Raw genomic sequence first — 17,111 nt, 5'->3', positions numbered from 1 at the left:
ACGAAGGCTCAAACTCGCTCACCGAGCTCCAGGAAAATCCGCCTCTCCTCTGCTTGCGCCGTTGCTGGAGCTCTCCTCCCTCTGTCTCTCTGCCCCCCCTCCTCCATCACCATCCTGCACAATACACACAAAACATTACAATAAATGCTCAGTACACAACAAGGGTTATAAAGGGTTTAAGTTTTAAACAACAAAGAGCTACAAAATCGGGTAACTCACAAGAAAAACGAGATAATTAGCTAAAAGAAAATCTACATGAATAGCTAATGAGGCTTGTTTCTGCTACTGAAAAAAGAAAAACACATTTTGCCATCTGCAAGTAAAAATTTCAACTTGACAACTCCAAATTAATTGCCCAATTTTTAGTAAGTAAATTTGAGTAAAAACTGATTTAATATTCTGAAATTTTGACAGACTGCAAAGAAAATATTTCTTTTCAGTGGACTTCTGGCCAGGTGTTTCTGCTATTCATGCCCTGGAGCATTTCAAATAAATAATCTGACAATATATCTTAATATATGGTAAAGACCCAGAAGTTTGTGCAACTATTGAGCTTATTAATAGCCCGTCAATAATACACAGATATCTGTGTCAATGTAATGCACCTGTACATGTTTAACATACATGTTTAACATATACAGGTGATGCTGACATCACGGTGTCTTGCAAAAACATGAATGGGCGGATTTTTAAGAACCATTTCTAAAGATCAGAAATTGCGTCTTTACACTCTTTACACCAATTATCTCTTTTTTTTAAAAGATCATGTTGATACATTTAATGGACTTAAAAACTAAATTAATTTAAATTAACTGCTACAGTGTATCAGAGTGCTCTCAAAGCTCTTATTTCTGATTTCCATTGATGTTCTTTCTTCTGCGTTTTGAGTTTATGTGAATTGGTTTGAACTCCGCACATTTCTATATATGGTCTTCACAGAAAAACATTAAACAAAACAACATCATCAGGGTTCTTTTTTGTATTAGACCTGTTAGAAAACTAAGTCTACAGGAAACAACTGGTTTAATATAACGAAATACTGTAACTTTACTGTGTACACATGCAGACTCATGCAGACACTCCCAGCTGCAAACAAAAACTAGAGCCAGACAGTCAAGTTCAGGGCCACCAGAGGATGAGCTGAGAGCTCGGTAAATAAACTTAATAACGAGAGCAGCTGATGAAACCTGAGCTGTAGGCTGGCACTGAACAAGGACAATTAAACAAGGATTAAACAAGGATACAGAGGGAAGAGCGAGGAAGAGAGGGAAAGAAAGAAACAAAGAAATTAAACAAAAAGAACAAAAGACATGAGGACGTAAAAAGGAAATAAAATAAGGTGAAAGAAAGAAAGAAGTTGTCAGGTAACAAAGAAATCACCAGAGGTCAGGGTCACCATGGCAACAGTTACACTACACCACAAAAGTGAATCACACACAAATATTTGCATTCCCTGTTCAAATGTGACACACACACACACACACACACACACACACACACACACATTCCAGAGAGGATTTGAAAGCTTCCCAGGAGACTTCATGCTTCATTCAGACAAAAGAAGGATCCCTCCTTCCAGTTAGTCTCTCACACACATTTACATGTTTATGCAGCAGTTAAAACTTGCTGTTTCAGTGCTACTTCTGTCTCACACAGACTCAGACAGGCTGATATAAGTTAGTCAAGTATATGTGTAACTTGCAGCCCTTGTAAGACACTGCCGTCTTTACAAGTCTGTTAAAGTGACAACATTCTGTCATATAGTGTTTGAGTGATACCAAACATTTCAGCTTAATGAGGTCAGAGCTTTCACAAGTAATCCCCATGAGCCAAAAGCTGCTCTAAACCCTCCTTTTCTCTGCTCTTAGCTGTGTATGAGGTGAGTGAGAGGGCATAACCTTTAATAGGGTTATCTCAGATTCACAGAAACCACACCCACCTGCTGATCAAACCTTCTGTTTACAAGGTGCAACCAATCAGAAGGAAGTTTTCCAAAAGGGAAGATGATCTTTAAAAAAAAAAAAGGAAAAAAAAAGAGGTGCTAGTGTAAGATAAATAAGAATTACTTTCAGACTGTGAGTCATGCAAAGCTACTCGAGCAGATTAAAAAAACAGAACAAAAATGAAAATAGGCAGAACCGTTCCTCGCTCCTATCTCTACTAATTCTGGACACCAAAACTGGGGCTGGCCCTCTTTGTGGCGTTGACAAATTTTTAAAGCATTTTAGTGCAATGTCTATGGGCTCACAAAATGACCATACCCTGGATAATCATCCTTAGTCACAAGGGGTCACCAAATCAGGTAGCTCTGCATGTTTGAGTTGGCAGATTTTTAATGCCAGATACATTTCCTGACCCAACCCCAAAGAGTCCCAGGATCAAACTATGGGTCTTACACTTGTTACACCATACTGTAAACCACTACACTCTGGAACAACTTCATTAATACGACCTAAAACTAGTGACAAAGCCCACAAGTCGTGAGGAAATTATTTACGAGGGCCTGAGAGTGAGGAACCTAAAGGCTTTTTTTACCCTGTAAACTTCTATGCAAACAGACCTATTTTTCTCTGCAACCACAGGAGTCGCCCCCTGCTGGCCATTAAAAAGAATGCAGGTTTTAAGGGACCGCATTAGCTTCACACTCTGTGGCTACATCCCTTTTTACAAATTTCATAAAGTCAATGGATGCATGCGACAGCAGAGTGTAGTTTGTGGAGATCACATGGTCCCAGAACAAACAGATGAAGCTATTAAACGTGTTCAGTAAAATCTGGAAAATCACAAATAAATGCATTAACAAGCTGACTCATGCCTTCACCTGATTTGGGGCCTGAGGAGCCATTCAAAGTAAGCAATTTTGTTTTGGCATCTGTTCCTACTTTGATAGAAAGAGGGTAGACCTTTATAATTTTGTTTACTACTGCATGACAAATGCACTAAATCCCCAGGCGGTCCAACTGTGTATTTTGTCCAACCAAGAGTGAAATTACAAAGTTATTTAGTGTCCAATCACATGTAAGAATGTGCGACCATTAAATTTTAAGCATCTCTGCTTGTAAAATGACTGTTAATTGACTCTCAAAGTAGCATATGTTTAATTAACCTCTTAATTTACCTCAGAAATATCTTTAGCTTCCAATATCCAAGGGCAAGGCGCCTGAATCGGTGGCTGTTGAGGGTAAATTAAAAGTTTAATGACTTCACTGAACAGATTTTTTTTTTCACTGGTCACAGGCATGAGCCAAAAACAGAACTGTGACTGTTTCCAAAAGTCTCACCAGCTCCTCAGTTACCACAGTGGACTCTCCTGGTGAGTAAACTGTTATTTCCAGCCTGGCCTTGGTGATAACTACACCCTGTCTGTCTGTCTGTCTGTCTGTATAAAGCTGACACAGAGGAACATTTGGTCTGTGAGCTGTGCTTCCTAATTTAACTCTAAAACCTTTAAATCATCATAGATATAATTATGCTTCCCACAATTAACCAAAACTATGCAAAAAAAGGATAAAAATAGCTTAGCTGTTGTTTTCCTAATCACTAGTTCAGAGTACAAAGTTAAGTCACAGGGAATCCACTCAGATTTATTTAAAACGAAACTCTGATATCAAACAAACTTTCACCCAGGTCACTGAACTCGTGTACTCGCAGCTGCCTAAATAAGCCCGACATCATAAAATAAAGGCTGAATTAAATACAGTAGGCTGGTGGGTGAAACAGTTCCAGCACTATTTGTGTCAGGACCCCTTTAGTCAAAACAGGACTGCTATTTCCACCTGCAGTGATTTATATTTCATGGCATGGCTCTGTTTTCGGACCTTCCCACCCTTCTATGTGCATGCATGTGGAGAGTAGCAGCATCAGTAACAGAAACTATGACGTTGCTTCAGGCAGAAATAGCATGAAATGGAGGTCACAGGTCACCTCTGGTTTAAAGGGGAACTATTATGCTTTCCTTCATTTTCTGTCAGCCAATATTATTATTACAAGAGCATTATTCTAAACAGTGACTAATGCAAAGGTACTGAAGTGCTAATTTATGGGCTAACACTATCAGATTCAGCTGTGAGAGGTGTGGTGGAAGATAGAGGATCCAAATGCAGTGGTAGGCAGAGGTTGAACATAAAGTTAAGACTCTATTGCTTAAAATGAACAACTGTCAGTCCAGAAACAAAAAGAGGCACTAGGAAGCACTGGGAAAAACAGTAGGAACAGCACAGCTAAGTGGGACAACTCAAAAAAGGGCCAGTGGAAATGATCACAACAAATACACAAGGTGATGAGGGAAGAGGAAACAAGAGGGGAACACGGCTAAAGCTAATCACAGAAAAATCAGACAAAGGAAGTAAACAAAATGGCAAAATAAAACAGGAAATAAACAAGTGGAACATCACAGAGACTTGACACAAAAGGGCTGAACACGAGGGAAAATGTAATATACAAAACTAGGTACCAAAAACAAAGAAGCTAAAGTCATGGTGGATTACTGCTGAAGTGGTCTGTTTGCAAAATAAAAGTGTCTTTACAGTAAATACCTGTATTACTGATTTGTAAAGCTAAGTGTTGACTAACAGAGTAGGGGCTCTCATTACCTTACTTTGTATACTTGAACTCCTAAAGTACAGGGGGCGAGAACTTAAAAGAGAAGAGACCTGGAGAGTATTTACAGCGGCTCCTTTTCTGTGTGGGTGGAGATGCACATTGGTGTTGCACCCTGGTGTTTTATTAGCGCTAACATTTGCTGAGCTTTATGGAAACAAACACATTACTCTGAGCACACACTCTGTATCCTAGTGGTGATGTATGTTGCTAGGACTCTCCGATGACCCAAAGAAGAAATACTCACTACTGTCAGGCTTCATAGACATGGCACAGACAGTCCCAAAAGGGAGCCTTGCTCAGTGCAGGGATCAAACTGCTGACAGCCTCTACCTCCTCAGCCCTGACTCACCGCCAGTTATCTTTATTGGTAGTTGGAGATCAAAGTATAGGAGTAAACAACATAGAATAGTCCCAGAAGTCAAGTAATATTCCTACAGAACCCCATCGAACCTTACAACATTTTAAATTTACCTCATAATTCTCACCACACCATCAGTTTTGGTTTCCTTGAGACCTCTCTCTTATTATCCTTGATTTTATCATCAACAAAACTGATGTTTTCCCGCTAACAGAGACCTGGTTAAATTCTGATGACAATTCCACTGAGGACCAAAGTTGATTGGTTCTTTTGACATGACATCACTATTGCCATTTAAATCCCTCTTAAACACATATTTTTATTATTTCCATATCCTTACATAATTTTTATTAATCTTTTTCTTTTAATTATGTTATATTTGCTTTTTATTCACTTGTTTTACATTTTTTATGTTATTTTAATTAATTTTATTCCTATTTCCTTTTTTATCGCCTCTTAAGTGTTTATTTTCCTGTTTGTTTCCTGCTTTCTTCTAAAGCACTTATTTTTGAAAGGTGGAATAAAGATGAACTTCATTACTATTATCACCATTATATGAGTGTGTGTGTGTGTGTGTGTGTGTGTGTGCGCGGTCATACCTCTCTGTGTCAGGGGGGTCACACAGGACAGAGGAGTCTCAATAAAGGTCGTCTAGCAGAGAGACAGAGACAAGAGAAAGGCAGTTTGAGTGTTTCCAGCCTTTCAAAGACTCTTTGAGGACTCACCACACCTCGAGATCCCTACACATTAGTTGGAGACCCGCACATATGTTTATACTCATCTACAATCACTCTTTGGTCAATTTAGTTTATGATTTGAGTTCTGACAGTGCTACTCATCAGCCTCCCACTAGACACACATATGGATTTCAAAATCCTATGCCGCCTTGTTCTCAAGTTATCGCATTCACAAACATCCACACCGCCTACCCGGGTGGCTGATGACAATACCCCATCAGCCCTTTTACAGCTGTGGGGTAATAAAACTTTTCTTAGCTTTTCATTGTTTTTTTTTAGTCCAAATGAACGGCACCTTCCGCAGCTTATATACCAGTGGACAATCTCCATGCTCTTATGTTGGAAGTTTATTGCCCACTTACGAGCCAACTGTAGCCCCTCATGTCTTGTGTTTCATAACTGCTGTGCGGTCACTTTTCTACCATTCAGCTGATTGAGCCCTGGCTCAAAACTCCCCTCTGGGTAGGAAAGTGCAATTTGTCCACATATAACTTTAGCAGTGTGTTTAAAGCAGCGGTTTAAATTACTTTGTAGAAGTCCACACATTTCTCTGTTATTTGATTAAGAAAAATAGATTTCATGACTTTGGCCAACTCTCTAACCAGAACCTGCAGCAGGTGGAAAACTGGTTAATGACTATAGAGCTAAACGACGACTACAGAGTCCATCCCTGGCATGAGAAACTCAATAGTGTTTGAGCTGATTACAGTGCTCTGGTATTTAATTGTCACAATTCCAGAGTAGATACTTATTAAGATAACTGAATGGTACAGTGTCCTCCACAACAATGTTTCCACCACAAGTACAGCCCAAATCTGAGCGAAACACTGATTAGAGCAGGGGTAGGCAGATTCTTCTTTTCACAGAGGGCCAGACTGAGAAAACGTTGGCAAAGGGCGGAAAAGAAACTTGTTGAAATACATGGATTTTGGTACACATGACAGACTGTTTTAAAGTAAGTCTTAGTAAATAGTTAATTCATTATTAATCATCTCTCCTCCACAATGTCCTGTTTCCTACCTGTCAAGCCCAGAGATCACCACCCCTACCTGAGCCTGGTTCTGCTAGAGGTTTCTTCCTGTTAAAAGGGAGTTTTTCCTTCCCACTTTCACCAAATGCTTTTTCATAGGAGGACGTCTGATTGTTGGGGTTTTCTCTCTAATATTATTATAGGGTCTTTACAATACAAAGCAAGTTGAGGCAACTGTTGTTGTGATTTGGTGCTATATAAATAAAATTATATTCTGGGTCTTTGTTCTAAAAACCCAAGAACTTTGCATTAGAAAAGGTTAATTTTTGTGTGTCAGTCTGGTGCACAGTCAGCCCTTAATAAAATGACTGAATAAAACATAAGCATTTACAGACTGAAGTGATTAACAAATAAACGGTCATATTTATGGATACGAATTACTTACACAGTACAGTTAACTCAAACTTTTAATATTGTCACAGAACAGACCTGCACCACTGCATGAGGGAAAGCTCGGCCAAAGTTTTAGCCACTGTGAAGTGTATGTTTTCATCTTCATTGATCTATTTACTACTGGACAAGTTCTATGCTCTTATTTTGAAAGTTTAGAAACTTAATGAAGAGACAGCTGATGCTTTCTCTGTTATTTATAATCACAAAGTATATATCAGTAAGTATTATTATTCTATTTAATAACTTGTTGGTGTGTGGCTCTTTTGGTGCACACATGCACACGACATTCGCTGCAGGATTTGGGGAAATTTTAGGGAACTGATTAGTTTTCCTTTGTCCCTTTCCTTGTACCCATGTATAGATTAAACCATACTTTTTCATTTCTCACGTTGCTGATCTGCATGCTGAATTTATAAAACTAAGACTCGACACTAAATTAATACCATACTCTCTTCCATATTCTCTAAGAGCTGGAAACAAAGCATCATTATTTTTGACTGACGCGCTCCATTCCTTTGTTAAAAGCAACAGTACATGCTGAGTGCTTCTGCACCAGATAATCTAGTGTTTTATAGACAAATATAAGAAAAGACAGCAAAAACCGAACAGCTGCCAAGTGCCAACAAAACATAACTATAATGACAGGCTCTCAACAGCAGCAGAGTCAGCAATCCACCCACAACAAAGAATATTATTTCTCTGGTCCTTCATGCCCCACCACTGGCTCCCACAAATAAACACTGCCCCACAAATATTGTCCAATAAAACTCTAAAAGAAATATGTGAGAATGCAGGGAAAACAGTTTAAGGCAAGTTTCACACAGGATTTTAAATCTTTCTCCACAAATGTAGATGGTCTGAACTGCAGTCGTAGCACTAATCAGCTATTAGTTGTGTATGTGAACTCTGAATGCTTATTTTGGTTGTTTTAAGCACTTTCTTAACGAACTCTATACAACATTCACTGTATATAGTTTCAGCTCCTGTATGATGTGAGTGGATTTCCCAAATATGGTCATTTAAGACAAACAGCTCTGGCTGTGCCCACAGACGCTCCACCCACCTGACTACTGCATCGCTCTATGGAAGCTTGCATATATAATGATATAATAATAATAATAATAATAATAATAATAATAATAATAATAATAATAATAATAGCCATCCTTAAGTCCAAATTTCGAAGTTATATCTCAAAATTTGAACTTAGTTATCTCAGTTTGAGATAAACAGTCAGTAAGTCAAAATTTAAGCTGAAATTTTGAGATGGCAGTATTTTGTTTTCAATGGCAGAAGCAAGCATCCAAACTGATCAGAAGGCATAAAAACAAAAAACAAAAAACAAAAAAAACAATCACAGTGACATGCTGTCTGTTAGGAGCCATATATTTGTTTTTGTCCTTATCGTTCGTCCAATCAGATAAATTTTCATGATCACACAGTATGGTGCAAAGTCTTATGATTGCAAAGACTTCCACTTAAAAATCAATTTTAAGTCCATTTTGCAAATTATGGTCATTTACTGAGTCATAAAGGAGGAGTACCATGTCAACTTTATTTATAAAGCACTGGAAAAATGGCAAAAGCAGATAAGGATAAACACTGTACACAACATAATGTATACAATGAAAACAACTTAAAAAAACCAATTATAATTAAAAACAAGTAGGATCATCGTCTCATGCTGAGTCAAAGGCCAAAAAGTATAAAGGCGCTTTAAGATGAATTTTTAAAATGGACAATGTAGGTGCCTGTCTAACGTACTAGGCAATTTATTCCATAATCTAGGGGCAACAGTGAGCTTTCTCTGAGCTTTCTTTAGATTTCTGTATATGCAAGAATAACTTTTCAGATGATTTAGCAGCTCGGACAGGAGTTTAAGTAAAACAGCTCAGAGAAGAAGACTGGGGCAAGACCATTTAAAGATAAAAAACAAAAACAAGAACTTCACAAGGACATGCAGCAGCATTTTGAATCAGCTGGAGACGTGAGATGAAAGACTGGCTAACTCCGAAAGAAACTGACCAACAACTTGTCAGTCACAAGATATTAGCCAATGAGCATGCACTGACAGATCCACCCCTCGCTCATCACATCTGGTGTCAAAAAACACTCTGGTGGCTAAAAGCTTTGAGCTTCATAACCAATGGGTAACTTCATCCATCTTTTGTACCGCCTACGAGGCTGCCTGTGTCTTTATAATGTTAGCAGAGTAAATAACCAAAACAAATATAACATCAGAATTAACATTTTAAAAAGCGATACATGCCAAGAACTTTGCACTCGATGCATCTTTAGTGTGCCACGTATGTTGTCATAGTGTGAAAACTGGGCGTTGCACCAGTGCTGACCACCCAGCCAGTGCACCTGTTCATTAACAGCTACCCCCCCACACACACATACACACACACACCACCTAAGTACCTCATCAAAACAGCAGTTACACTTTTACAGGCTTAACACGTGAGCATGACAAATGGTCCTTGAATAAAAAACAAACACACATGATATTCCCTCACACAAACACCACTTTCTCTTTCACAAACACACACACCTACCAGTTTAAATACCAAAAATCCCTCTCTTCCAGCACCCACGCGCAATTCACCGCTGCGATCTGTGCGTGAATCCAAAAGCTAAAACTTTGACACGACAACACCGATACAGAAACGGGCGTTAGGCAGACACGGTGTTGTTTACCACCCTTCTAACACTGCACGCACACTATACATGCCACATGACCACATTACCACTTGCAGCTGCTCACTATTCTCACCGACTGCCTTGACAGGACATAACTAGTGTGCGTGTCACACATGATGAGCTTACAGTAGTGCATGCTGCAACTTTAGACACTGACGTTTCTGAAATACCTCCGAGCTCCATTTATCCTCTAAATGACACGTCACTGTAAAACAGATGAGGCCTTTTGGCCAGACAAAAAAATAAAATAAAAGCTCTGCAGTATTTTTCTAAATTAATTATTTAAAAGTTCAAGTTTCACACTTGAATTTTTCTGTGGCTGAGTGCATTAATGGCTGGTTTGGCTCAGTCTCAAGGGTCCTGAAGCTTAATGGCGAAAGCTTAATGGAGGCCAAATAAATTGTCACTTGGTAGCTGTATTTGTACTAGATTTAGTATTACCCTGGATCTACTATGCTCAGTCCCATCTCCGTATTTTTATTCTGTGACTCAGCTAAAGAAGCTTTACAAGAGTCACAGTTCAAAATAAACCTCATTGGCTCCACTTTAACATCTCTTCCCCCAACTTTTAGCTCAATATTTCACAAACTGCGGGCCGTGAAGGGCCAGTATCTGCAAAGTATGGAGTGAAAGTAAGTTGACTAAAATACTGAAAATACTGTGGCATTATATACGTGACAGAAAATAATGTATAATGCTTAAGAGGTGGACTTTAAATTTTCCACAGTGGGGTAGTTACAACTTCTTGCAATTCTCTTCTAATATGTGACACTACAGGGGGAAAAATGACATCAACAAACCCATCAGTAAACAGAAGTTGATCATTTCTAATTTGACAAGTTCCAAATATTTTACTTTATTCCTCAAAATAATAACAAAAAAAGATTGCATTTGTCATTTAAATACCTTGACAACTCTAAGAAAATAAAAAAAAAAAACCAAACAAAAACAAACTACAAATCAAAACATAGACTCCACTAATGCCCTTTCTTAGGGCCTTTTATTCTTTAAGGGACACTTTTGATTGCACTGAACTGAAATCAAAACTCTCCCCGCGTCTCCAGCCTCTCCCCCGTGACCTTCAATCTCTAAGCTGCAAAAAGAGACAGTCAGACTGACCCTGCGCAACCCCGGGGCCGTCGCCAGGCAGGTAAAAACAGAAGCAGCACATCTCTCATTTCACATTTAAGATATACAGCTAGCATGCCACGGCTGTCTGGAGGACTGACAGAGGAGGTGCATGTTCTGATCTGCAGATATGAAGCGATTTACTGTAAAGAAAGTTTGTTTTTTAAGTTTGTTGTAGGGGTTATTGAGCTGTTTAATAGCTGCATATCAGACAGTATTTAATGCACTTCTTTGCAACAGGTGACAGTAAAGTAAGTCTGACAAAACAAGTACAGTCAGGTTTATAAGTATTAGTAATTTTGCCTCTGTATACCGCTGTGGTTAAAAACATTATGAATTACAGCCATTTTTAAACACAGTGCCTCATTTATGGATGATCTAATTTTATTTAGAAGTGTGCAGCAACTCTGCTGTGGCCAAATTAACCCTCATACAAAATATTTTATCAGAGTACCCAAACATATTTTTCACAGAAATACCGTTTTAATGGCTGAGTTTGTGTTTATCATACCTGTACTGTTTCCTTTATCCATGAAAGCATTTTAAATTGTTCTAAATTTGATTTATTTAGACAATCTTGGTCTGTTGCTTCTTTCTTGTTTCAGTGATACTAGAAAAAACATTTTACAAACATTTAAAAAAAAAACATGTTTGACTGGATTATCTGATAATAAAGTCATCAAAGTCAGACTGCTTTTGGATTCAGACTAATAAAAAATCTTGGTAATTTGTAATATTTAAAAAGTTCTGTGGAGAATCACTGAAGTAGTAAATCTTGCTACTCTAGTTCAGGCCACAGTTGACTTCAAAACACTGCAATGTGGTAATAGCAAATTGAAAACTACTATAGAACAAGCCTTTAACTTTAGCAAGTATACATATATTGCCACTCAGATTTTCATGATCTTCCTACATAAAATATAGACCGACAAATTCACATGAAACTGTTTTTTGTTTTTGACTACATGACAAAGATTTGAAGATAAGAAGAAAAACACTGAGAAATCGAGATCCACCAAGAAGCCGGAAGGAAGCAAACGGTGAGAAACAAATGTTGCAAGCAACAGGATGACGAGGCCGGAGAAAAACAAAGTGACAGAGATGGGAAGTGAAAGTTGTGTCTCAAGACAGCACAGAGACACCAGAGTAACACTAAAAATGTTCAGTTGGTGGGACAAACAGGCAGCTCCAACCATGCAAACTGTAGTGTCAATCATCGCGGACTAACTATTACAGGAATTTAAAACAAGCTCTTATACAAATTTACTCCTAAACTTGTAATTCTGCACTGAAAACAAGCCTGTCATTACACTGCATTTTACTGCACTGCTGCAAGCCATCAAACTCAGAAGCATCAAGCATGCCTGAGAGTAAACAGTCAGAAATCCCTATGAGCAGCTGCTCCAACATGCAAAATGCAGAATGCTTCCATTTCACTGTAATTTAATTCCTGAGAAATTATACAAAGCAGAGGTGGGTAATCATAGGTTTCAACCTCACCTCTATTATCTTCCCACCCACAGAGGAGACAGTAACACTGCTGCAGATCAGAAGACAATGAAAGCTTTCCATGAGGAGACTGAGATGAAACGCAACGAAGTGAGAGATGGTGCAAAGACACAGAATCTCTGCAGGTAAATCAGGTAAAACAGTCGCTACTTTTTAAATGCCTGGTTATCGTATGCAAGGTTTTGACTGGATGCCTGGAAAAAAGGAATGGCTAATTTTTGCTTCCCCTTTCATTATGTTCCACTAAAGGTGTAAACAAATCGCCCACTGCTCAATTAAAGTGCATAATATGTATCTACCAAGGAAAATGTGCCTTCGGGGGATAGTGTGAGACACAAATAATCAGTTACTGCAATCGCTCTATTTTCACTGCCTTCCATCTCCTTTCAACTTCCTCCACGGGGAGGAAAAGTCTGAAGAAGTCTACTTTTCCTACAGTTTCCTGTGTTTAGTCACAGCTACTCTGATTGCTATGAACCTGACTGTTTAGATATTGTTAAAAAAATAAAGACTGTTTATTTTCTACCTGAAGTTTGAATGCCAATTCAGTTTGGTTTGAGGACAGAGAAACACTGACACTCTGAAATAATCTCATTATCAGCCAAGTAAATAATACCTGAGAAAGTTAAGTATCATAATATGCATCAATTTTGACACTGATTTAACTTTTTCAATCATGATTCAGGTAAAAAGGACACACATTATTTGGTTGTAGTGTCTCAGGTAGGGCTGCCACAAACGATTATTTTGATAGTCGACTAGTCACCGATTATTTTTGCGATTAGTCGACTAATCAGATCATCATCCACTGGACGTAAAACTACAGCTTATATAACTATCATTAGCTTACAGCTTTAAGCTTTTAAGGTGCTAACTAAAAATAAAGACAAGATGATAGTTTATTCAATTTTAATGAAATTTGCAGATTGTTTCGGTAAAGTTTAATAAACTCCTTGCTATCTAAAATATAACAGGACACCGGGGTATATTCTCCAGCATCTCACACTTCTGATAATCAGCTGTCTGCTTGACGTTTATTCAGCTGTGTAAAAACTATAACTTTAATCTCAGCCAAACCGATTTACTCAGGAACAAATAAAATACTAAAAAAAAAAAAAAAAAAAAAAAGGCCAAACAACAACATTTTTAATTTATCTAAGTGACTCATATATATTTAACCTGAGTCGCGAAAGACAGCGGTGGGTTTGAAAACAATTTGCCGGGAGTCCGGTGTTCTCACGGCGCTAGTGACCTAGCCCCCGGCTAGCTATCGAGCTAGTGGGTAACAGACGTCTCCGAAAACTGAGCCGATATTTGAGGTTTACACAGCTACATTCTCGCCTGAAAATATGTTAAACGTTTATTTTGTGACCCAGAAAGAATAATAAGAGTAATATTAAAACTAACTAGCTACCGCCATTGTTGGAAACTAAGCTGGGCCGCGCTATGAATTCTGGGACACAGCTACTTCTTCTTCTTCTGGGTTTAACGGCAGCTGGAATCCTTGTACATGCAGTGCTGCCATCTTCTGTTTCAGTCCGTTATTACACGCTTAAATCCTGCTATTATTCCTGCGTCTTTTGCGATCTTACAAAGCTTCAAACGACACGTCGACTATTAAATCAGTCGTCGACGATTTTGATAGTCGACGTAATCGTGACTAGTCGACAAATCGTGGCAGCCCTAGTCTCAGGTGTGCAGATTTGACGCCCTTCTTGTTAAACGTAACAGTAACGCGAACATTTTTGAGGATTTTAACTGCTGAAGATGCCACGCTGGGATCTAAATAACAGTAAAGTGAATTTTTTATTTTTTTGAATGGACTGAAGAAAAATGCATTAGATTAACTGAGAATGAAAATTAGGATTCTGGCCTTTTAGGGGCTGACTACACTTATAAGCAGGATTGGACATATGCTTGTATATATACCATTTATAGGGGATTTAAACATAAACCTTTCACAGTATATTTTTGTTTCACCATCCCAATGAAGCCAGACTGCAATTTGGTATTTCAGGGTCAATTCGGAGGGTTACTTCACACTTCTAAATGTAGAATGTGAGACTTTATCAATTAAATTTGTGATATTTTCCTCACTGCAGCAAAGAGAAGTGCAGGAATGTAATCGACTTTGAGTTTAACTTTAATATGTGCTACTGCAGAAGGAGACCCAGCTGAGCACACTTGAGAGCTGGATATGGATGGCTTGGGTGCTGTCATGCTCTGCTAGACTCCCCCTAAATGCTTTGGTTATCTCCAGTAGCATCTTTTGGCAGGCTGTGGTGTCATAAATCATTTCATTTGACCCGCACATGTCACATGAAATGGCTTATCAGTGGTTTCGAGTTATTAAAACATTTCCTCTCACCTAACCGGTCACATGATTGATTATGAAAAACCAAAGCACTATCAGCCAACTACATCTGTTTGCATTCAGCGTATTGACCATAACTGCACATAGGCACACACATATATATATATATATATATACACACATATACATATATACACACATATACATATATATATATATATATACACATATATACATATATACATATACATATATATATATATATATATATATACACATATATACATATATATACACATATATATACATATACATATATATATATATATATATATATATATATATATATATATATATACATACATACATATATATGTATGTGTGTGTGTGTGTGTGTGCTTTAATTACACCCCAGGTGTGGGCCGAATTTTATAATGACTCTTTATAATGTCAAAAAAGTATTAAATTATGCTTTAGAAAGTTTAGGTGTTTGGCAATCATCCAAGAAACGTAAAATTGACAGTTTTTTGAATGGAGTAACGTTCCTCCCATATGAGAGGACTAAAGTTTTGATTTAAAAAGTGGGCAGGACTTAGGTCTAACACTCCGGACAGGGACGGACACCGCTTTGGACTCTCGTTTGAGTCTAACCTTTCTTTAAACAGGTTTATTAAAGACTTTCTGGACTCGTATTTACGTTTAAATAGGGTCGAGTGAAAGCTCATTTTTAGTTCTGCCTACTTCTGGGAAGCTGAGTGACATCTGAGCGGCCATGTTGCAGGAAAGTTTTAACTCCCTGTTCACCTTGTTCCACCGAATGAATGTGTTCCTCAGACCTCTCACTGACTAACTCTGGTACATTTCACACCGAAAGTCGTTGTTAATGCGGATAAATCGTGAAACTACTGCTCCAGCATCATGTTATAAGCCTTTAACATCCTCTGAGAGACGAGCTGCACTCACCGGGATTATTTTCGGCAGGTATTCGCGTCCAAACACCAACATCAACACTGAAACGTGTGGCTCCGACTTTAGATGTATCTCGGTTTCTTTCTTTCTTTTTTCGCGGTACTTTCTGGCGTCCTCCTCGGTTTAAATAACAGCGTCCCTCGGTCCCGTTACTTATTTCCGTGACGAGCCATGTTTCATACCCGCTGCTGCTGCCTCTGCTGCTGCACCGGTTGCTGCTGTGATGAAGAAGTGAACTATTTTTGAAAGAAAGTCACTCCTCTCAGTCAGTCCTGCCCCCTCCCCTCGGCTCAGAGCTGCCACTGACACAAAACGAGCACACTTCACAGTCAGTAGTACAGTTCGTCCGACTTTACTCGCTCAATAAAAGGACATGTACTTCAAGAATAAAAGGAATGCCGACTGAGCTGCATAGGGGGCCCAGGGCAAAGTTAGCGTTTGGGTTCACATCCCCCCCAAAAAGAACCTTATCATGTCCCATCTCTAACTAAAAATACTAACTGTCTTAGTGCTACAGTGCTGTGAAAGTATTTGCCACTTTCCTAATTTCCTACATTTTTGCATATTTTTCAGGCTTAAACGTGTCAGATCATCAAACAATTTTTATATTAGAAAAAAATAATTCAAATAATTACAAAACGTAATTTTTAAATTATAATTCAAATTTTTTTTTATTTATCTATCAGTACTCCTTCTTAGTATGTCATTTATAAATAGAGATATGTTCCACCATGCAAAGAAAAAAATATGATCATAGTCATAATAATATATTTGCATTTATAAATGCCATATTAAGGATGACTATGTATGACCGATGAATTAAATTAATACCTTAACAATATTTAATAGTGTGTCATTATTATATAGTGCTACCAGTGTTTGACATCTATCAGTCTGGAAAGGGTTACTCCAGCAAATTACAGTGAAAGCCATTATCCGCAAATGAGAAAACTTGGAACAGGTGTAAATCTTCCCAGGAGTTCAAGAATGTGTCGACGACTCATACAGAAGGTCAAAATACAACCCAGAACATCTAAAGAACTGCAGGCCTCTCTTGCCTCAGTTAAGGTCAGAGTTCAAGATTCAACAATAAGAAAAATACTGGGCAAAAATCGCATCCATGGGAGCATTCCAAGATGAAAACCGCTGCTGACCAAAGAGAACACAAAGGCTCGTCTCACATTTGCTAACAAAACAAAACAAAACATTTTGTGGACTGTAACAACAGTTGAACTTTTTGGAAGGTTTGAGTTCTGTTACATCTGGTACTTTATGAAACTAGTACAGCATTTCTTGAAAAGAACATCATGCCAACAGTTCTCTTGCTTAAAAAAAAAGAAGAATTTAGAGGAGTTTCCTTAATAACTT

At 38.2% G+C, this 17,111-nt stretch overlaps 1 protein-coding gene across 4 annotated transcripts in view; it reads right to left on the bottom strand.

The window, feature by feature from the left end:
- The window catches only part of LOC309689941 (dystrobrevin beta-like), a 45,682-nt gene extending 29,480 nt beyond the window's left edge, over positions 1-16,202 (bottom strand). The window contains exons 1-4 of one of the 4 annotated variants that reach the window (XM_082506675.1): positions 15,738-16,202; positions 5,560-5,611; positions 1,940-2,008; positions 23-114 (exon numbers count right to left, since the gene is read on the bottom strand). In XM_082506675.1, the coding sequence (XP_082362801.1) occupies positions 23-113 (91 nt within the window). In that variant the 5' untranslated portion in view covers position 114; positions 1,940-2,008; positions 5,560-5,611; positions 15,738-16,202. The remainder of the gene's footprint in view (positions 1-22; positions 115-1,939; positions 2,009-5,559; positions 5,612-15,737) is intronic. The other 3 variants (XM_082506674.1, XM_082506677.1, XM_082506676.1) reach the window with 3 other exon arrangements.
- Positions 16,203-17,111: the final 909 nt, after the last annotated feature.

Source organism: Aulonocara stuartgranti (genome assembly GCF_965226115.1).
Source record: "Aulonocara stuartgranti genome assembly, chromosome: 15".
In the NCBI taxonomy this organism is placed as follows: domain Eukaryota; kingdom Metazoa; phylum Chordata; class Actinopteri; order Cichliformes; family Cichlidae; genus Aulonocara; species Aulonocara stuartgranti.
The sequence above is the reverse complement of the archived record's forward strand: the minus strand, read 5'-3'. Positions and strand labels throughout refer to the sequence as shown.